The 22,230-nt window shown below is 46.2% G+C and overlaps 1 protein-coding gene across 2 annotated transcripts in view; it reads right to left on the bottom strand.

Annotated features, from left to right (window-relative positions):
- pola1 (polymerase (DNA directed), alpha 1) overlaps positions 1-22,230 on the bottom strand; it is a 70,924-nt gene that overhangs the window by 17,849 nt on the left and 30,845 nt on the right. For both annotated transcript variants that reach the window (XM_070553220.1, XM_054751108.2), the window contains exon 34: positions 21,415-21,546. In XM_070553220.1, coding sequence (XP_070409321.1) covers positions 21,415-21,546 — 132 coding nt within the window. The remainder of the gene's footprint in view (positions 1-21,414; positions 21,547-22,230) is intronic.

The following is a 22,230-nucleotide window of genomic DNA, read 5'->3' on the forward strand; positions in this document are numbered from 1 at the left end:
GTCGATAAAAATGTTCTTTAAAAAAAAAAGTTGTTGGTTGGAGACACTTTAAAAAGCAGTTTTCCTGTAATGAGGAAATTTTGCTGAAAATTGTCGCTTCCATTTAGCCGCTCTAATTCAGCACAACAAAACTACAAAGAGAAGAAAAAATAAAGGTTTGTAACATAAAATGAAAGAAAAAGAGGATATAATGCAGAGGTTGACGTCACACTTGGGTCTGAGGGCCTTTAGGTTTCAGACCGACGTGTTCCTCTGTCACTGGCAGAACAACGGGCAGCCAAAACGGCAGTAGTTAGGACCCCTGGGGTGAGGCGGTGACCCCGGGCAGGGCATTACTGAGGGGGGGGGGGGGGGTTAATGCCCAACTAATGACAGAGCATAAGACCCACCGCCATCAGCGCCTTAGCTCCTCTCATACGTCCATCTTCCCCTCCCTTCTTTCTTCCATTCACTAAATAAACCAGTGCACCTGTCTCTGCTCCCCCAAACACCACACACACACTCACACACACACGGATCGATTTTTTGGTTCGTCTTTGTCCATTCTCTTGATCAGTTTTGAACAGCAGGAGTTTTACAAAAAATAGAGGGAGGAGAATTGTTCTCTTTCCAGCTGATTTGACCCGGTATAAAAACATCAGCGCCAGCGCCTCTCAGGCTAAAAGACACACACCGAGCTTCAGTACAAGGATCGTTTTGAGAAGATTTGTATGTAAAAGTTTAACCATTATTGAGGCTAACGCAAATAAATCAAAATATGTTTGCTGGACTAGAGGAGCTTCTAATTATTTTTAAAAATAGATTGAAATAAATGGACCGAGTCCAGTTAGTCCAGAAAAGTTTAGAAGTCTCTGGAAAGTTGTGTTTTTGTGGTTCAAACCAACCACCAAAACAGAAAACACTTTGTTTTCTTTTCTTTAATAAAAGTTCGCTTTAAAAAAGCCGCTCGGACTAGACTGACATGCTAACGGCTAGTCCCAGCAAGACCAAAGTAGTTTAATTTGGCTTCTTTTTCAAAAACTTTAAAGAAACTTTCACAGTTGTGGGATGGAGGCTGTTGTGTGGTGTCTATTCTGTTTTAAAATGTTTAAAATATTATAAAGCTTACTAAAAGGGCCTTCTTCGCTTTAATAGGTAATATTCTGCACCTCACCGTTATAGAGGTCTGTATACCAGCAGCTAGAAGTAGCAATTCCTGCTGGAATATCAACATACTCCATGTTATGTTATCTGTCAGAAGAGAAATGTAAGTACCGCTCTGTAGACTGCATCAAAGTTTGCATTGAACAATAAAGTTCAATTCAAATCAATTCTGGTTTTTTGTATTGCGCCAAATCACAACAAGAGTCATCTCAAGGCTAAAAGTAAATATTCAGGTCAGTTTATTATTCCAATTGGTTACAAGTTTACTATGTAAGAAAAACCAGCAGACTGGATCGAGTCACTGACTTGTGTCAGAGACTTTACAGCACTAAGCAAGCATGTAGCGACAGTGGAGAGGAAAACTCCCCTTTAACAGGAAGAAACCTCCAGAAGCTCTTGGCTCAGTGTGAGCAGCCATCTGCCATGACCAACTGGGGCTTTGAGAAGACAAAGACACACGAAACATAAAATGATTAACTAGTAGTAGTAGTAGTAGTAGTAGTGGTAGTAGTACTTTCTATTTTGAAGAAATAGAAGTTACTAGCAAGGGACACGAGTCGATTTATCTAGTGAATCAATGCTGAAAATATTTTGTAATTGTTGTGATTTTTAAATACAGTGGTATGAAAAACTATTTGCCCGCTTCCTGATTTCTTATTCTTTTGCATGTTTGTCACACAAAATGTTTCTGATCATCAAACACATTTAACCATTAGTCAAAGATAACACAAGTAAACACAACTTTTAGCTTTGAATTGATGGTTTTTATTATTTAAGGAGAGAACAAAATCATAACCTACATTGCCCTGTATGAAAAAGTAACCTGAACCTAATAACTGGTTGGGCCTCCCTTAGCAGCAATAACGGCAATCAAGCGTTTGCGATAACTTGCTACGAGTCTTTTACAGCGCTCTGGAGGAATTCTGGCCCACTCATCTTTGCAGAATTGTTGTAATTAAGCTTTATTTGAGGGTTTTCTAGCATGAATCACATTTTTAAGGTCATAGTATAGGGCTGGGCGATATGGCAAAAATAGAATATCACGATTTTTCCAATATTTTATCACGATTTCGATTTTATCACGATTTTTTATCCATGAATAGCATAACTTCAATTGCGTATTAAAGAAGAGAAACATTGAATAAATAAACATTTATTCATATTAGGGATAATCAACACAGAGCTAACACACTTATATTTTAAACTCACACCAGAGATGATAAAAGTCCTGAGAGAAACAATTACAAAAATCAGTTTTTCTCGTTTTTCAAGTAACTTAACATAAATTAAAATCGTAAACATATTTAAAGTGCAAACATGTCAATTGCAAACGTATTGTGCAAACATTAACTTGTTCAAAATACTATGTAGCTCCCAGTTGCTCATGTAGTGGATAGTTAAGCTCAAATACGGCTCTGATGTGCGGCTGGACCAGAGATCGCTTGTGGTAGCAAAAAACTGCGCATTCTGAATATTTTCTGCAACAAGTCTCTAAATAAAGTAAATTTTTCTAGTGCAGATTGGAGACAACCCATAGAAGCACTGATTTGATCTCATTTCAGAGAAAAATAGAACAGGTTAGATGCACCTAATAAATAAAATTACTAACAAACTCAGGAATCTTTCTTTGCTTCACTGTTCTGGTGCTGAAAATATCACTAATGTGGATGAAAGGAGATACACAGATGAATTATTTGGAGATTTATTATTTGGAGACTACATTTACTGCAGCTGGCAGAGGCAGAGATTGTTTCTATTGATACACGGAGTTTACAGAATCATTTTAAATGTTAATAGGGGAAGACTGCAGGAGGGAGCGGTAAAATACAGGGGGTCCCCAGCAAAAACAAGAAACTTTACGAGTCTGATGAAACCTGCTGGTTTTCCATCAGGCAGTCACGGGGCAGCTCCAACGACCCAGTGACCGAGCTCAGTCCGGCTCGGCAGAGGGTGGACGAGCCGAGGCAACGTCGTGCTCTGCTTAAGAAGAAGTGTTATTTTCCTGCTTCAGAAGAAGCGTCCAACGTGTTTTTACGCTTTCTCCGAGACATGTCACGTCGCTAAGTTGTTTGCGCCGCGCGCTAAGGAAACCCTGCGTTCCTCTTCGGAACGAAAACCTCGTTGTCGCTCTCAGCCGCGGCCGAAGCCATGTTTGTTCACACACAGGTGAAAACAAGTGGGGCACTAATATGTTACTATGACTCACTCTGATTGGTTAAGGGACAAACAAAAGCGTGTCATTCGCCTGAGGTAAGTTCCCTTTTCATTCAGAGGCAGAAATTCAACAGCAGAGCTGTGAATCGTGATAAAAAGGTCTCTCAAAAATGACTGAACATCAGATGTGTAGATCATAAAACGGTCTAAAATTGTCATATCGCCCAGCCCTAGGTCATACCAAAGCATCTCAATAGGATTCAGGTCAAGACTTTGACTAGGCCACTCCAAAGTCTTCATTTTGTTATTCAGAGGTGGATTTGCTGATGTGTTTTGGGTCATTGTCCTGCTGCAGCACCCAAGATCGCTTCAGCTTTAGGTGACAAACAAATGGCCGGACATTCTCCTTCAGGATGTTTTGGTAGACAGTAGAATTCATGGTTCCATTTATCACAGCAAGCCTTCCAGTTCCTGAAGCAGCAAGACAACCCCAGACCATCACACTACCACCGCCACCATATTTTACTGTTGGTATGATGTTCTTTGTCTGAAATGCTGTGTTACTTCTACGCCAGATGTAACGGGACATTTGCCTTCCAAAAAGTTCAACTTTTGTCTCATCAGTCCACAAAGTATTTTCCCAAAAGTCTGGGCAATCATTCAGATGTTTCTTAGCAAAACTGAGACGAGCCCTAATGTTCTTTTTGCTTAACAGTGGTTTGTGTCTTGGAAATCTGCCATGCAGGCCATTTTTGCCCAGTCTCTTTCTTATGGTGGAGTCGTGAACACTGACCTTAATTGAGGCAAGTGAGGTCTGCAGTTATTTAGAAGTTGTCCTGGGGACTTTTGTGACCTCTAGGATGAGTTGTCTCTGCGCTCTTGGGGTAACTTTGGTCGGGCGCCCACTCCTGGGAAGGTTCACCACTGTTCCATGTTGTTGCCATTTGTGAATGATGGCTCTCACTGTGGTTCGCTGGAGTCCCAAAGCTTTAGAAATGGCTTTATAACCTTTACCAGACTGATAGATCTCAATTACTTTTGTTCTCATTTGTTCTTGAATTTCTTTGGATCCTGACATGATGTCTAGCTTTTGAGGTGCTTTTGGTCTACTTCTCTGTCAGCAGCTCATATTTAAGTGATTTCTTGATTGAAACAGGTGTGGCATTAATCAGGCTTGGGGGTGGCTACAGAAATTGAACTCAGGTGTGAAACACCCCAGTTGGGTTATTTTTTAACAAGGGGGGCAATTACTTTTTCACACAGGGCAATGTAGGTTTGGATTTTGTTCTCTCCCTAAATAATAAAAACCATCATTTCAAAACTGCAAGTTGTGTTTACTTGTGTTACCTTTGACTAATGGTTAAATGTGTTTGATGATCAGAAACATTTTGTGTGACAAACATGCAAAAGAATATGAAATCAGGAAGGGGGCAAATAGTTTTTCACACCACTGTAAAATAAATTTGATAATACACACAAAGGTTTATATTTATTTTTAGATTGTTTCTCATCGAGGTTTAGGGGCAGAATCCAGAAAGCTGTCTCAGAGATTTCAGCCGTCTGTTTCCACAGTTGGGAACATATTGAGGAAATGGAAGACCACTGGCACAGTTCAACTTAAGGCTCAAAGTTGAAGACCAAGAAAAATCTCAGATAAACAGAAGCGAAAAATGGAGAGAATAGTCAGAGTCAAACCACAGACCAGCACTAAAGACCTTCAACATCATCTTGCTGCAGATGGAGTCACTGTGCATCGTTCAACTATTGGGTACACTTTACACAAGGAGATGCTGTATGCGAGAGTGATGCAGATGAAGCCTTTTCTCTGCCCACGGCACAAACTGTCACGAACTCCTCCAGCTGACTGCATTCCATTCATTCCTGCCACTAACGTGGCGACTGACGTCATCACGCCGACACTACTTAAGGAAGTGCCGGCGTTTCATTCATTGCTCAGTCATCGTTCTCACCAGACTTTGCATCGAGTCTCCAGGCTTACCAGCCCTCTAAACCCTCAAGCTACACCTACAGGAAATAACCACGCCGGTTATCTCCGTCTCTCCGCGTCTGGGCAACAGAACTCTCAGTCACGCTTCAGATCTGCCAACGAACCTGACAGGATGACTGAGCCAAAAGTTGACCCAGCGGAGTTCGCGCGTCTGCGTGCCGAAGTGGCTCAACAGCGCGCAACCTTGGATCAGCATACGGCAGAAATGAACCAGCTCCGCGCCACAGCTGATCGCCAAGCAACTAAGATCGAGTCGCTCACCGAGCTAGTACTCCAGCTGACCACCGCTCTGCAACGTCAGACCGCAGCTGTTCCTGACAGGATGGAACCACGCCTCAGCCTTCCAGAGAAGTGGGACGGAACCAGGGGATCCCCGGAGGGCATGTTGGCGACCCTGGCCATGACTTTCGAGTGCCAACTGGCACGTTACCCCACAACCTGCTCTAGTGTCGCCCTGCTGACCTCACTGCTGACAGGTCGAGCCGGTGAATGGGCGGCGGCTCTTTACAATCAGAAATCTCCTGCCTGCAATGACTATGAGACTTTTGTAAAGGAGATGAAAAAGACTTTTGTGCACCCCAGCAGCGAGGTCTCGGACGAGACTCGGCTGCTTCAGCTTCGCCAGGGCTCCCAGACGGCGGCTCAGTACACCTCTCGCTTCCGGACGACAGCAGCTCGGTTGAGGTGGGATGACGCCGCCCTAAAGGCCGTTTACCTGGAGGGACTGTCACCGAGAATCCGGGAGGGCATGATCGGGCACGAGGTCCCAACCTCCCTGGACCTGGCAGTGGATCTGGCTCTCCAACTGGACCGCTGCATCCTGAACCGGCCGAGCACCATGTCAGCCCCCGTACACACCAGGACGTCACCCCGCCGGCCGGCTCACCAACTGACGGAGGAGCCGATGCAGCTGGGACATCTTCCCCCTGAGGAACGGGCACGGCGCTACCAGGAGGGAAGATGCGCTTACTGTGGGGATTTGGGTCACCACCGTGGCACGTGCCCAAAACGACCGGGAAAAGGTCCCTCCGGGTCGGAGTAGGAGCTGTCCCACCCGGAGTCTCCACCTTTCCGGCTCCACACCGAACCACTCTCCCGGTCTCCCTCCACCTGGACCAAGGCCCGACCAGACTGGAGGCACTTTTAGACACTGGGGCTGCGGAGTGTTTTATCGATCACGGACTGGTTACTCGGCTCAAGATACCCCTCACCGCCCTCGACCGACCCATTCCCGTGACCTCTGTGGACGGCCGGCCCATCATGCCGTACCCTCTCACCCACCGAACTCAGGGTCTCCACATGACGATTGACCAACACCGGGAGACCCTCCACTTCCTGGTCATCCAGGCTCTGGCCACGCCACTCATCCTGGGTCATTCCTGGTTCTGCCGCCATGAGCCTCACATCTCCTGGTCCACCAGTAAAGTCCTGGCCTGGGGCACGGGTTGCCATAACCACCGGGACTCCCCTGCACCTCGGACCAGAGCAGCCACTCCCACAGACGTAGACCTGACGCTCATCCCTCCTCAATACCACGACCTCGCTCAGGTCTTCGCTAAAGAACCCACTACCAGGTTACCTCCTCACCGACCCTACGACCTGGAGATCAGGCTCCAGCCCGGCACCACCCCCCCTCGGGGTCGCCTGTTCTCCCTCTCTCCGGCGGAAACCCGGGCTATGGACAATTATATAACTGATGCCCTGCAGAAGGGATTCATCCGACCCTCAACATCCCCCGGGGCCGCGGGGTTTTTCTTTGTTAAGAAGAAGGAGGGGGATCTCCGGCCCTGCATAGACTATCGAGGGTTAAATAAAATAACGATCAGGGACCGTCACCCTCTCCCTCTCATGGGCACCGCTCTGGACGCCATCACACAAGCCGCAGTGTTCACTAAACTGGATCTGCGCAGCGCCTATAACCTCATCCGTATTAAGGAAGGTGAGGAGTGGAAGACCGCTTTTATCACGCCCACTGGCCACTATGAATATTTGGTGATGCCTTTTGGACTCTGCAACAGCCCCGCCGTCTTCCAGCGGTTCATTACAGATGTGCTGAGAGACATGTTGGGCCGCTGGGTCTTTGTCTATCTAGATGACATCCTCATCTACTCCCGCACGGCCGAAGAGCACATCCGTCATGTTCGAGCGGTTCTGTCCCGCCTCCTGGACCATGGACTTTACTGCAAACTGGAGAAGTGTGCGTTTCACCAGGAGTCCACCTCCTTCCTGGGTTTTACCATCTCCTCCCAGGGCCTGAAGATGGACCCCCAGAAGGTTCAGGCCGTAGCTCAGTGGCCTCTACCCACGACCCTGAAGCAGCTGCAAAGCTTCCTGGGTTTCTCGAACTTTTACCGGAGGTTTATACGCAACTTCAGCTCCCTCGCAGCACCACTGACCTCACTCACCAAAACCACCAATCAGCCTCGCCCTTTTCGCCTTACTCCAGAGGCTGTCCGTGCTTTCCATGAGCTGGTCGGACGATTCACTAAGGAACCCATCCTCCTCCACCCGGACCAGACCCGGCCCTTCGTCGTGGAGGTGGACGCCTCAGATGTGGGAGCAGGGGCCGTTCTCTCGCAACGGGGTCCAGACTCTAAGCTCCACCCATGTGCCTACTTCTCCCGGAAGTTTTCCCCCACACAGCAGAACTACGGGGACGGCGACAGAGAGCTGCTGGCAATAAAATGGGCGCTGGAGGAATGGAGGCAGTGGCTCCTGGGGACCACCGATCCCTTTCTGATCTGGACCGACCACCAGAATCTCATTCATCTACAGACTGCCCGCCAGCTCAACCCACGTCAGGCTCGGTGGGCCCTCTTTTTCGAGCCGTACCACTTCCATATCGCCTACCGGCCCGGCTCCAAGAACCTCAAGGCGGACGCTCTCTCTCGGCGTTTCGCACCAGATGCCGCCCCCCCGGAGCCTCGGACCATTCTGCCGACTCAACGCTTCCTGGCCTCCCTCCAATGGCCGTTGGAGCAGTCCATACAGATGGCACTTCCTGGCGATCCAGCGCCGCCGGAGACCCCACCGAACCGTCTCTACGTTCCCGCCTCCTGCCGGCAAGAGGCGCTCACGTGGGGGCATTGTTCGCGGCTCGCGGGACATCAAGGACAAGCCCGTACCCTCCAGTTCCTCCGTCGGGCTCTCTGGTGGCCGTCCATGAGGAAGGACGTCCGCGAGTTTACAGCTGCATGTGATGTGTGTGCTCGCTCCAAGTCCTCCAACCGACCCGGCGCTGGAGAGTTGCAGCCTCTCCCTGTGCCCAAACGGCTGTGGTCACACATCGGGCTGGACTTTGTCACGGGACTGCCGGTGGTCGACCACCTGGACACTATAATGACTATCACGGACTGTTTCTCCAAGGCCGTGCACTTAGTAGCCCTGGCCGGCCTCCCCACTGCCAAGAGAACGGCCGAACTGCTCCTGGAACAGGTGGTGCGGCTCCATGGTTTCCCTCAGAACGTGGTTTCCGACCAAGGACCCCAGTTCGTCTCACGCTTCTGGAAGGCGTTCTGTCGCCTGGTCGGTGCTTCCACCAGTCTGTCCTCTGGATACCACCCGCAGACAAACGGTCAGAGAGAGCTAACCAGCAGCTTGGACGCTACCTGCGCTACTTCGCTTCGTCCCAGCCGACCTCCTGGCCCCGCTTCCTCCTGTGGGCGGAGCTGTCACACAACCTCCAAACCTCCTCTGCCACGAGTCTGTCTCCCTTCGAGACCTGTTACGGTTATCAGCCTCCTCTGTTTGATCATCAGGTGCCCGAGGTGGAGGTCCCTGCTGCCCAGACGCTGGTCCGCCGCTGTCGGCTCGCCTGGATCCGGGCCCGTGCGGCCATCACCCGGGCCAACACGGAGTATGCCCGTCAGCATCGCCGCCGCCACCGGCCTGGCCCCGTCTTCCGGTCTGGCGACCAGGTGTGGCTCTCCTCCGCTAACCTGAGGATGCCGGCTGGCTCCCGGAAGCTCACTCCTCGCTTCCTGGGTCCGTTCCCTGTCCTCAAGGTCATCAATCCAGTCACCTGCCGTCTACGCCTCCCGGCTACTCTCTGGATCCACCCGGTCTTTCACGTCTCCCAGCTTAAGCCAGTGATCTCCTCTCCTCTCCACCCTCCACCGGTCCGGGTGCCTCCGCCCCGCGGTGTTGAGGCGGATCGCACCTACACGGTCCGCAGGATACTGGACGCCCGCCGCCGGGGACGAGGTTGGCAGTACCTCGTGGACTGGGAGGGGTACGGGCCTGAGGAACGCTCTTGGGAGCCCACGAGCTCGTTTGTCGATCCTGCCCTGCTAACAGACTTCTGGGCCCGCCGTCCTGGGACTTCGGGTGCCGTCCCTAGAGGGGGGGGTCCTGTCACGAACTCCTCCAGCTGACTGCATTCCATTCATTCCTGCCACTAACGTGGCGACTGACGTCATCACGCCGACACTACTTAAGGAAGTGCCGGCGTTTCATTCATTGCTCAGTCATCGTTCTCACCAGACTTTGCATCGAGTCTCCAGGCTTACCAGCCCTCTAAACCCTCAAGCTACACCTACAGGAAATAACCACGCCGGTTATCTCCGTCTCTCCGCGTCTGGGCAACAGAACTCTCAGTCACGCTTCAGATCTGCCAACGAACCTGACACAAACAGAGCAGCTTGAGGTATGCTAAAGCACAATTGGACAAGCCAGCTTCATTCTGAAATAAGGCACTGTGAACTGATGAAACTAAAACTGAGTTATTTTCAATTCAATTCAAAATCCTTGTCTTTGTTTACAATTTCTTCCAGGGAGGTGCTCCCCCCTATCTAGCCACACTCCTGAACAAACATTCCCCATCACGCGCTCTGCGCTCCTCTGAACAAGGCCTGCTCGCTGTCCCTCGTTCTAGGTGTCGTACTCGCGGGGACCGGGCTTTCTCAGTCCTAGCACCGTCACTCTGGAACCAGTTGCCACCCTCAGTTAGGCTGTCCCCATCTCTGCCAGCCTTTAAGAATTGCCTAAAAACACAACTCCTCCGCTTGGCGTTTCCTGAACATGTTTGATTCGGCCCTCTTCTACGTTGAATTTCTTTCACAGTTTTCACTGGTTCACTCTATCCCTTGTTTTATCCATCTGTCCTGTACTAGAATGTTTCACCTTTTTTTTGTAATTTGTATTTTGTAATTTGAATTGCTCTTATTTCTGACTTGCTTATATTTTTGATTTATTCACTATATTTGTACTTCTACTGTACCATGTTCAGCGCCTTGGGCTTCTTGACAGGGTTGCGGAAGGCGCTTTATAAATAAAGCTTTGATTGATTGATTGATTGATTGATTGATTGATTATTTAGAAATAACAAGAGACTTTATGCGTGAAGGAGGAAGAACACAGCATTCCAAGAAACACACCTGCTACCTACAGTAAAACATGGTAGTGGTTCCATCATGCTGCGGGGCTGTGTGGCCATTGCCGGGAATGGGAATCTGAGCTTCTCTGGACATATTAAGGCTACAACTAAATCAGCTTTATCACCTTCATCAAATATCAAGAGTCAGAGGTCTCATGTCCAGACCAGACTTAGAGAATTTTATTCATGCTAATGGTCTCCTAAACTGGTCTTTCCAAAAAAGCTGTGAAGCAACTGCAGCTTGTTCAGACTGCCGCTGCTAGAGTCTTAACAAGAACTAAGACAACGGAGCACATCACTCCTGTTCTTAGATCCCTACACTGGTTACCAGTAAACCACAGAATAGACTCCAAACTGCTCCTACTAGTTTATAAATCACTCAATGGCATGGGACCAAAATACATGTCCAATCTCATTCCTGTATACACACCCAATAGGGCTCTGAGATCCCTTGGAAACAATCAGCTGGTAGAACCGCGGGTCAGAACAAAACATGGTGGAGATGCATTTAGTTACTATGCTGCTCACATATGGAATCAGCTTACCCATGACCTCAGATCTGTCCCAACTAGGGCTGCAACAACGAATCGATAAAATCGATAAAAATCGATTATTACAAGCATTGGCAACGAATTGCGTCATCGATTCGTTGTGTCGCACAACTCTTCCAAAAGCCCCCACCCCCCACCGTTGCGCGCAGACCGGAGCAAGTCAGATCAGCGCGAGGGAGAGCCGGCAGGTGTTTGGAAGAGGAACATGGCAGAAGCAACGAGACCCAAAAAAGTAAAAACTTCTAAAGTTTGGGAGCATTTTCAGCTAAATGAGGCAAAGACATTCGTTACCTGCAACGTTTGTAGGTCAGACTTAGCATGGCACGGGAGTGCAATGGTGATGATGCAGCATCTTAAACACAAGCATGTCGTAAACATCAGCGAGGACGGGGAGAGCTCTCTGTCAGGGTAAGTTAAAAACTTTTCAAAAGTGATTCACCCAAGCCCCGGATTATTACACAGGCTAGACATGCCCTAAGCTAGTAAAAAAAAAAGTCTATTAAATCGTAAGCACGACGCTTATTAGAAAAACCAGAGTCTATTTAAAATGTTCAGTTGTTGGTGTTGTTTTGGAAATGGAATTTGGGATCATTGGAACGATCAGCAGCATTTCTTGACGTGACTTTATGGCAGTTGCCCAGGGCATCATCACAAGGAGAACGGCATCCTTTTTTTTTGTTTATTTGTTTAATTTGGTATTTTTTCAGTCATTTTTGGAAATAGAGATTAATTTGGATTAATTCACAGCCTATGTTTAATTACATTTAAAAATTAGTCGTTTGACATCCCCAATTATAATAAACGTCTACAGATCAGATCAAACAAGACAGATGGGAATTGCCCTTAAAGCTGGGCGGACACTGTGCGACTTTTTCACTCGTAGCACTCAGCTTCAGCTCAAACTGTACGACTTCATCGCAAGGCAGATCTCACGAGTCATGCGCTCACACTGTACGACCCAGTTCTCGGATGCAACCTGACTGCTCACACTGTACGTCTGGTAGCAACACGTCGGCCCTAAAAATATACACACGTCTTGCCTGTTGTCCTTCGGGAGTGCTGCAGGAGGACACAAAGGGATTTATGGAAGTTGGATGAGGAAAACGAAATAAAGAAAGTAAATCTGTGTTTTGTGATCAGTTTAATTTGACATGAACACGACAAACACGCTTTCTTGACAATCTTTGTGAGTAAAAAAACGTGTAGAAATAAAAACGAACAGCGTGAGTTATTAGGGAAATAGCGGGTGAGTGGTGTTGATGCATGATTGCGCATGCGCCGTGAGCGGTTCTGATACTTTTTGGGTTGCAGCTGCTCGCAGCACCGCTTCAACAGTGCGATACCCTCACGAGGGACGAGCAAAATTTCAAACACGCCAGAAGTTTGTGCGAGCTCACGATTGCTGCTCGGTAGCTGGTCACGTGGTGTTAATCGCCTCTCGTAACCCCCTGTACACTACACGACGCTCGGCGCAAAACTCGCCCCGATCTCGTGGATTCTTGCACGAGTGGAAAATCGGCTCAAAAAAGTGAAAAAGTCGCACAGTGTACGCCCGGCTTAAGCTGTTTAACTTGGACCAAGCATTTTAGGTCACAGATAGGTGTAGCTTAGGATCTCTGTCTATACACCTTATCCTCCCTTGCTCATCCCTTTCCAAAGTATTCTGAAGGCTTCATTTCTGGTTTTTCATTTTTTGAAAAATGAGGCAGAAAGAGGTGTCTGGCAAACCGCATGGTACACATGGAAGGGGCTGGGTGGAGTCAACACTTTCTTACTTGTTATGCATGTTGATATGATAACATTTTTGCATTGCAATGCTACTTATCTGAAGCTGTAAGACATTTTAGGTGATAGCATGTTGTTTTTCTGCTATCGAACTGTTTTCTAATAACGTTGTGTTTAATAAAGTGAACGGAGGAGAGAAAAAAAACGTTTCCCTAGCAGTTTTAAAAAATTTCCCCATGTAATCCGATTAATCGATTAATCGTGTCGAGACCCCATCCAATTCATCGATTATCCAAATAACCGTTTGTTGCAACCTTAGTCCCAACCCTAGAGTTGCTTAAAACTAAACTAAAAACCCTAATGTACTCATCAGCCTTTAAATGAATTGTTTCTTATCATGCGCCGCCTCCACTGTAATCTGCACTGTAACTTTGTCTTCTCCTTTAGCTCTAAACTGTAATTCTATCTGTGTGTATTTTAATTTAAAAATACTCTGTCATTTAATATATTCAAAAAATTTACCAAATTGAGTGTACTAAATAATTATGAAAATGTAAATTAAATCAATGACCATGATCGCACTGGAACTTAGAACAGGAAAAAGTTTCAAATGAATCTGTATGTGTGTCTGACAAATGGTAATTATATATAAATTGATTATTTCTACTGGAAAAGGGGGCAGAAATTATAAGATGTTTTTCTTCATTCTGCTCCTTTTCGTTCAAATTTGATTTTTTTGTGATGTATTTCTTATTGTTTTATTTGTTTTTATTTTGAATGAAATAAATGAAGAAAAAAAGTGTGTTTTTATGTTGTTTTCATATCATGTCCTGCTAACTGTAAAGCACTTTGAATTGCCTCTGTGTTTGAGATGTGCTATAGAAATAAAGCTGCCTTGCCTTGTTAAAGAGGGACACATGAAGATTCTGGAGACCAATGTCCAGGAATCAGTGATGAAGCTGAAGCTGCACCGAGGCCGGAGCTTTCAACAAGACAACGACCCTAAACACTGCTCAAAATCTACAAAGGCATTCATGCAGAGGAACAAGTAGAACGTTCTGGAATGGCCATCTCAGTCCCCAGACTTGGACATTATTGAATATCTGTGATGCGAGTTAGAGAGAGCTGTCCATGCTCAGAAGCCATCAGAACTGAATGAACTAGATATGTTCTGTAAAGAAGAATTGTCCAAAATAACTTCAGCCAGAATCCAGACTCATTAGAAGCTCTAGGACGTGTTTAGAGGCTGTAATTTCTGCTAAATGTTGAGTTCATTCCTATTTTGTGAAGCCCAAATTTATGCACCTGCCCAATTTTGTTTAAACAACTATTGCACACTTTGTGTAAATCCTATACACTTCGCTTCACATCTCAAAATGTAACGTGTATCCTATGACATATTTAACAGAAATGTTTTATTATAACAACCAATATTTTATAAAGGAAAATCATGAATTTTAACAAGGCTGCACCCCACTGTATGTCTGAATAAATGAGGTGTATGGGTATTTAGAGAGATTGACGAAGCTAACACACAAAAGCAAGCCCATCACACACTCAAACACACACACACACACCGAGCCAATGTCCTCTAAATGAAAGCCAAACACACACATATGTCCTAAATCAATTAGAATTTCCCAGAGTTCACAGCTTTACCCACAAACCCCAGAAGTAATTACCACAACACCCCAAACACTCTTGTGCAAAGGACTGAGCATCAAGGGAAACAGCACAGCCTCTCCATCTGCAGGACAAATGTTCACAAGAGGCTGATACCCATAATGCCCCTCTGCTCAGCCTTAGCAACCCCACACCAACCCAGCCAAATATTACTAATAAAGATTAAGTGCATTAGAGCTACACAGAAAGGACTCAAAACAAGAAGGGCACCAGAAGAGTGAAAAGAAAAAAGAAAATAACGTCTAATTGAGGCATTTTGCTGGAGCGGGGGAGGGGCAGGTGGGGGGTGTACAGTCGGATCTCACAGAATAAAGCCTCATAATTGCATAATTATGGCGGCGGATACCTGACACGCTGAATGCAGACGTCAAATGAGTTCCACATAATTTGACCAAACAGAGGCAGGACCAGGCTATGACAGGGCCCGCCAGGAAATACACCCCCCCCCCTTCTATTTCTTCCTCTTTGTCTGCTCGCTCTCCTCTCTGCCGCGCTGATTGTTACAGCTCATGGTTTGAGATTTCAAAACGCTTTTTAGCTCCGTACTTTTCTTTTGCTGCTCAGTGGACGTATTAGGCAAAGTGTGTTGTTTTTTTATTTGTTCTGTGGCCAACAAGGAACTCTCTCTGACCCCAAAACGCCTCACTTAAACAAAGTCAGTTAAAAGGATTTGGCAACAACTGTGATAATTCTTTAAAGTGACTTAAAAAACTCCTTGGACCAAATTAGGGTTCCACAATATATTAAAGATATTTATTTATCACAATATCTATGTGCAAAAATATCAATATCTGAAAAGATCTTGAACCGTTGGTAGCAACAACTGGTTTAGTTGATATTAGCCACGATGCTACAGCACACTGTTGGGAGGTGTGGAGGGCAGAAAAGGAGAAAAAAGAAAAAATGTGGTATATTCAATTAAATAAAATATTGCAATTAAGGAAAAAAATTAGACAAATGTCCGCTTTAAGAAATTAATAAATAGATGTTTTTGTCATAGAATGAGACCAATATCAGTTTGAACTGGCAGCACGCTGCTGTTTATCTCAGTTTAATGACTTAAATAAAACCCTGGCTTCCCACCAGGTGTCTAAGTGGCATGTAGCATAATCTATAGGTTTTCACCAGCTGTGAAAGCAGCGTTCCACTCAACTGGTCCTACAAGATCACAAAACTGTATTCAAGTCAGTTCAGTTTATTTATATAGCGCCAATTCACAAGAGTCATCTCAAGGCCCTTCGCAGGGTAAACGTTCCAATTGAATCCATTTATCGGCACGTTGAGTTCAGGCCATTCCAATACGTTTAAAGTTTCCTATAGGAAACACAGCAGATTGCATCGAGTCACTGACTTGTGCCAGTGACTTTACAACAATCCCTCATAGTAGGCAAGCATGTAGCGACAGTGGAGAGGAAAACTCCCTTTTAACAGGAAGAGACCTCCAACAGAACCTGGCTCAGTATGAGCAGCCGCCTGCCACGACAGACTGGGGGTCCTAAGAAAAATCACTAGATTTGCAAGATCACGCTGGTGGCGATGAGCTACAATGTAGCCACAGCTGCCCTGGGACACACTGACAGAGGAGAGGCTGCCGAACACAGGCGCCACCGGCCCTTCCGACCACCACCAGCAGGCAACGCAGGTTAAGTGTCTTGCCCAAGGACACTACAGCAGCATTCTCTGCAACCTTCCGATTACTGGACAACTCGCTCTACCTCCTGAGCTACTGCTGCCCCAGCTGCTGTATTTATTTACTTTTATTTTGAAAGTTTTCAGATCTTTTACACTGCTCCTGTGTCTGACATCCTTTCTGGCCCAATCCGAGTGTCACGTGGTATGAAAAAGTAACACATTTAAAAAAATAGACACGGCGGGTAAAATCAGCAGAGCTGCGTGAAACTACCTCCTTAGACCAAGATTTCCTCTTTCAGGTGATAAAAGTTAACGCTTCAAGCATAAACACGACTTTAGGAGCTTTAACTCATCTGCTGTACAAATTAGAGTCCTTCACCATTTGTTTCAGCATTTATTTGTAGATGATTGTTTTGTCATGAATATCTATCAATCAGGAGAACATATTGACGGATTGTTTGATCTCTGTCCACTCCAGTAGAGAAGCCCCTCTAGCTGGGGAATCCACCGGCCAGAGTCCCACGCACAAGCTCCAAAAAGACCCCTCGCTGCCTTCAGTTCACATTTCCAGCTCCGAGGAGAACAGACCTAAAAAAATTTGGTCCACTTCACAAACACACACTCTCACACAGACACACACCGAGTGAAAAGAGCTCAAACGGTTCCACTTTGTACCTCCTCCGCTTAATCAAAGCTTCACTATTGAACAATTTGACCTTTTGTTCAAAACAGGATTATCACCTTCTCTGGTCTTCATTCACCCTCTCTCTTTCCATCCCCTTTCTTCCTTTGCCCCTCAGCCCGTTTCCAGGGGCGACCCACATGACGAGGGTAATTGCAATAATTTGTTAAATGCCATGGCAACGGTGGCTGGATGGGCGGGGTTAAGAAAAAGAGAGAGAGAAAACGAAGAACCGGGTGGCTTAGGAAACAAACAAATCTCATTTCGCCAAAGACAGCGAGCGGGTTTATACAAGGGAAGACTGACCGGTGTGTGTGTGTGTGCGTGTGCGCGTGTGCGTGCGTGACAGGTTGTGAACAAGTGTTTGCTCATTCTCAGGGGGCTGGTTTATTGATAACCGTGGGGATGTTGGTGGAAAAGAGGGGGTGAAAGGTAATTTTCTTAATGATTAATGCATCTGTGGTCCCAGCTGAAGACACCAACACGCTTGCATTCATGTACACACACACACACACACACACACACACACACACACACACACACACACACACACACACACACACACACACACACACAGAGTTACCAAGTTTTCAGCCCATCTGTCCAGACAAACAGCTCTATTTGAACTCTCCCTCAGTCTGAAAGGAATCCTTAATTACACAATATTACCCTCTTCATCGCTCCGCTGTGTGTGCTGTGTCCACTGCTGTTCAGCCTACAGCGGTGTGTGTGTGTGTGTGTGTGTGTGTGTGTGTGTGTGTGTGTGTGTGTGTGTGCACGCGCGCGCGCATGTTGCTGTGCAAGTATTCAGTGGCAGCAGCTGTTTCACACATATTAACAAAGGGACAGGGGGGATTCAATCCCCTCACATTCACCACACTAATTGATTTCTGTTCAGCACTGTGGGAGAGTTTCCCCCCGCCCCCCCCCCGCCCCCCCCCCCCCCCCACACACACACACACACACACACTGTTACAGACATTCCACACACCCACAACCAAGGTGCTGGAAGCTATCCAGAGAGAGGGAAACACAGGCATCCAGTTTAATTCCCCTTCACTATTTTGTGCTTTTGAGGGTTTTTTTCCACACTTGGATTCGCGTTTCCAGAAACTTCCACCTCCCAGGAGAAAGCAAGCAAAGACGCCTCTTTATACATCAAACCCTAGATGACAGAGGAGATTCATCCCCTACTTCTGTCCGCAACATCCTGTAAACGCTGAACTATCCACCGTGGAAAAGGAGAACTGGATCATTCTTAGATAATCCCAAATCTAATCCTTCCTTTAACCCTCCAGGGTCTCCTTCAGATGGGATTAGGACTCCAATACTCTTTATGACCTGTTGAAACGCGGCTGGATGGCTGCTAATTTGAAAAGACGACCACAATGCTCACCAAAGATATGTTCCCACATCTGGATGCAGCTGTGCAACACAAAGACACCTGAAGGCCTCACCAATCCATGCTCGGGCTGATTTTAACAGACCTGCACAGCTCGTTTGTGCTCCACTTGCAACGAGGATAATTATTTTTGCACGCTTTTTAATGTGCACACTTTAATTGTTGCAACAGACTTCCTGAATAAAAGAAATGGTTTAAAAATAGTTGCGGCTCTGAAGCGCTCGTCATCCAAACAACTGCGTATGCATTTCCTGGTTAAAGTTGAAGCCATAAATGGTAATTTAGGTATTATTCTGCCACCACACATCACTTTTTTCTCTCTGCACAGTGTGATCTCTGGCTGAAAATGTCAGCCCGCTGCCCTGCTGAGGTCTAACATCTCTGTGATGGCGTCTCTTAACATTACTGCATCTATTGCAACCCCTGTTGAGTTAAACACAGTTTAAACATTTCATACAGACACAAAGACATTTTATTATAACACACACTTTTTTTTTGCTCCGACCGTTTCAGCTTTTTTTTGTCCAGATGAGACCAAATTAATTCAAGAGTTTATGGATATTAATACTTATTGTGCTGCTGGGGTCTGCATGGAGCCTCTGTGGACTCAAATCCCATCAAATAAGAGTTTACGTGAGGATATCAGCGAGTTTAAACTACGGCTGTTCCGAGTGAACAAATTATGGAGTTACAGGTTAATCCAGAATTGCTTTATCCTCACTAGGGTCGCGAGGTCATTGGCTGAGAGGCCAGGGACATCCGGGACATAACGACATGCCAGTCCATCACAGGGACACGGAGACAAACGCACCAAGGAGAAGGGGCCTTGCCTGTAGAACGGCCTGGGAGCAGCTGACTTTTGAATGGAAAAAAAAAACTAAACATATCAGTTTACCTGTGTTTTGTTTATTCATTTAATAACTTTTACCAAGTCTTAACTCATTCTATTCTTTAATTGGGTGTTCTTTTTAGGAAAATTTGAGCAAAAACTGTTTTGCACCTTCTTATTTTACCTTTATATTAAGTTTCAAGGTAATAATAGTAAATCTCATTTTATTTAAAAAACTGGATTTTAATTTATTTTATAAAATACTTTTGGGATGTATTAACTGGTTGATCTAAATTTTGTGACCTCATTAATAAAATAGTTCCTTCCCATTCACTGCTTTTTTAATCCTTTAAAACTTAAAAAAACTTTTTTTTCTTAGTTATAAAAGTTTTATGGTTGATGAAGAACATTTGATTCAGTACTTTGCACTAAATCTCTGTCAAATTAAGCAACTCCAGCAGTTTTTTAACTGAACTTTTTCACTACCTTCCAGAATGAGTTGTTTCTTGGCTCTGTCACTTTAAAGGGACTTTACGGAGTTTTGAATTTTTATGCTCGCGATTGCCCCCTCGGGCCAAAAGCGTAACGGCAGCTTCAATAGTAGGCTCGTGCACGAGGCGCGCATGCTGTACGTGCACACTCCTTAACGAAAATAACAGCTGAGACAGTCAGCTCCATGTGTGTGTGTGTGTGTGGCCCGGAGGACAGGGGACAGGAGAACGCGCAGCTAATTAATTAAATAATTTGGTTCTGTACCTTTCTCTTCAGCACAGCCGACAAAGGTTTATGATGGGTCAGTCCTCCGGCATGCTCTTGAAAAATTGTTCCGAAAGGAAAGTTGAACCCACATCTTTTTATCTGTGAATTCAATGCCGTTCGGCGAGTCTCAAACAAAAATTTGGGCATCTTACTGTAAAAAATATACCATTAATGTAAAAAAGAAACTCTAAATAAACTATGTTCACATCCAGAATCGAACCCGGTCTTCTGCACGAAAGTCTGACGTCTTACTAGGCGAGCTAACGCGCTAGTGACGTCACTTGAATCAGTACCACTTAAGAATGGTTCGGAGGGCTATGCCTGAGCGTGAACGCGCATGGCCTGTATTTGTATTTGATATAGCGCCTTCTAGAGTCCTGGAAACCCCCCAAGGCGCTTTACAACACAATCAGTCATTCACCCATTCACACACACATTCACACACTGGTGGGGATGAGCTACGATGTAGCCACAGCTGCCCTGGGGCGCACTGACAGAGGCGAGGCTGCCGAGCACTGGCGCCACCGGTCCCTCCGACCACCACCAGCAGGCAATGTGGGTTAAGTGTCTTGCCCAAGGACACAACGACAGCGACAGACTGAGCGGGTCTCGAACCTGCGACCTTCCGATTGCGAGGCGAGCACTTAACTCCTGTGCCACCGTCGCATGAAGCAGCCTGCTCGACCCGAGCATCTCTCTTTTCTGTGATTTTACAGAAAAACAGGCAATCACAGTAAAAATGCCAGGGCTCATTCTGCAGGACCAGGGCATTGCAGGAGAATGTATGAAGAAGACATTTATTATTTCTATACATGTTATGGCTGTCAAACTTCCATAATGCCCCTTTAAGAAAACAAGCTGGAGTTGGCCACACCCACCCATTTCCCATTTAGCTGCTACAAGCCAAGAGACTCAGTAGAGCCGCTGCTCCTGCAGCAGCAGCTCTCTTACATGCAAGACTTCCCTGTTTGTGACATCACAAATGGGGACTTTTAGAAATTTGTTTAGGCTTATAATTCCTAAAACCAAACACTAACGGATGAGATTTTTCACATTTAAAGTGTTTACAGAGGCAGTAGAGACCCATGTGGCAGTGCAAAATGCAAAAGGTGATTTTTGGATCACATGTCCCTTTTAAATGATGATAATGATGAAGCTCTCAGCGGTCCTCACTACTGGTCCTGGAGAGCTGGTATACAGCTTGTTTTAGCTTTAACTCTGCTTCAACACACCTGATTTCAATCAACAAATGATTAACAGGCTTCTGAAGCACCTGATGGCCTGTTGAACAGGTGATTCAACCACCGAATTAGGTGTATTGGAGCAGAGAAACAAGGAAAACATGCTGGATACCAGCTCTACAGGCCCAGGAGTGAGGACAACTGAGCTAACTCCATGCAGAAAAGCTAAAGCTGGGACTCAAACTTGCAAACACGCAGCCCAGCTAACGAAGCATTTTGCTAATCACTCACAGAGTAGTATTTTTTGACGTGCCGGCGGATATCCAGAAGCAGCCTGTTGCTGATGTTGACGACGTAGTCGATTGGTCGACTCCCACAGGGGATGTGACGGCAGCGCGTCAAGCTGGGCTCCACTCTGTCACCCTGAAACAAAACACACCCGTCTAGTTAATATTCTGCCAGAGTTTTGGTGTTTTTTTTTTTTTTTTTTAATCGTAGATTAGTCCCATAATTGGTGCATTAAACAGCTTCTTCGTGTTGACGTCTTGTTTTAATCCAGGTTGGACGATGACTGTAGAGGTCATGTCAAGACTATAAATCTCTCTCTCTCTCTCTCTCTCTTCTCTCTCTCTCTCTCTCTCCTCTCTCTCTCTCTCTCTCTCTCTCTCTCTCTCTCTCTCTCTCTCCCTCTCTCTTCTCTCTCTCTCTCTCTCTCTCCCTCTCTCTCTCTCTCCTCTCTCTCTCTCTCTCTCTCTCTCTCTCTCTCTCTCTCTCTCTCTCTCTCTCTCTCTCTCTCTCTCTCTCTCCTCTCTCTCTCTCTCTCTCTCTCTCTCTCTCTCTCTCTCTCTCTCTCTCTCTCTCTCTCTCTCTCTCTCTCTCTCTCTCTCTCTCTCTCTCTCTCTCTCTCTCTCTCTCTCTCTCTCTCTCTCTCTCTCTCTCTCTCTCTCTCTCTCTCTCTCTCTCTCTCTCTCTCTCTCCTGCATAAATACCGAGCGTGTATTAGGGGTTGTATGAACTAGTCGACTTCACGGCTCTGTAGTGACTTTTTATGCCCGTCATCGACTAGTCGCTGTCACGTGATAATGACTGACAAGATGCAGTCCTCGA

The sequence above is a fragment of the Nothobranchius furzeri genome, chromosome 7, assembly GCF_043380555.1.
Source record: "Nothobranchius furzeri strain GRZ-AD chromosome 7, NfurGRZ-RIMD1, whole genome shotgun sequence".
Classification (NCBI taxonomy): domain Eukaryota; kingdom Metazoa; phylum Chordata; class Actinopteri; order Cyprinodontiformes; family Nothobranchiidae; genus Nothobranchius; species Nothobranchius furzeri.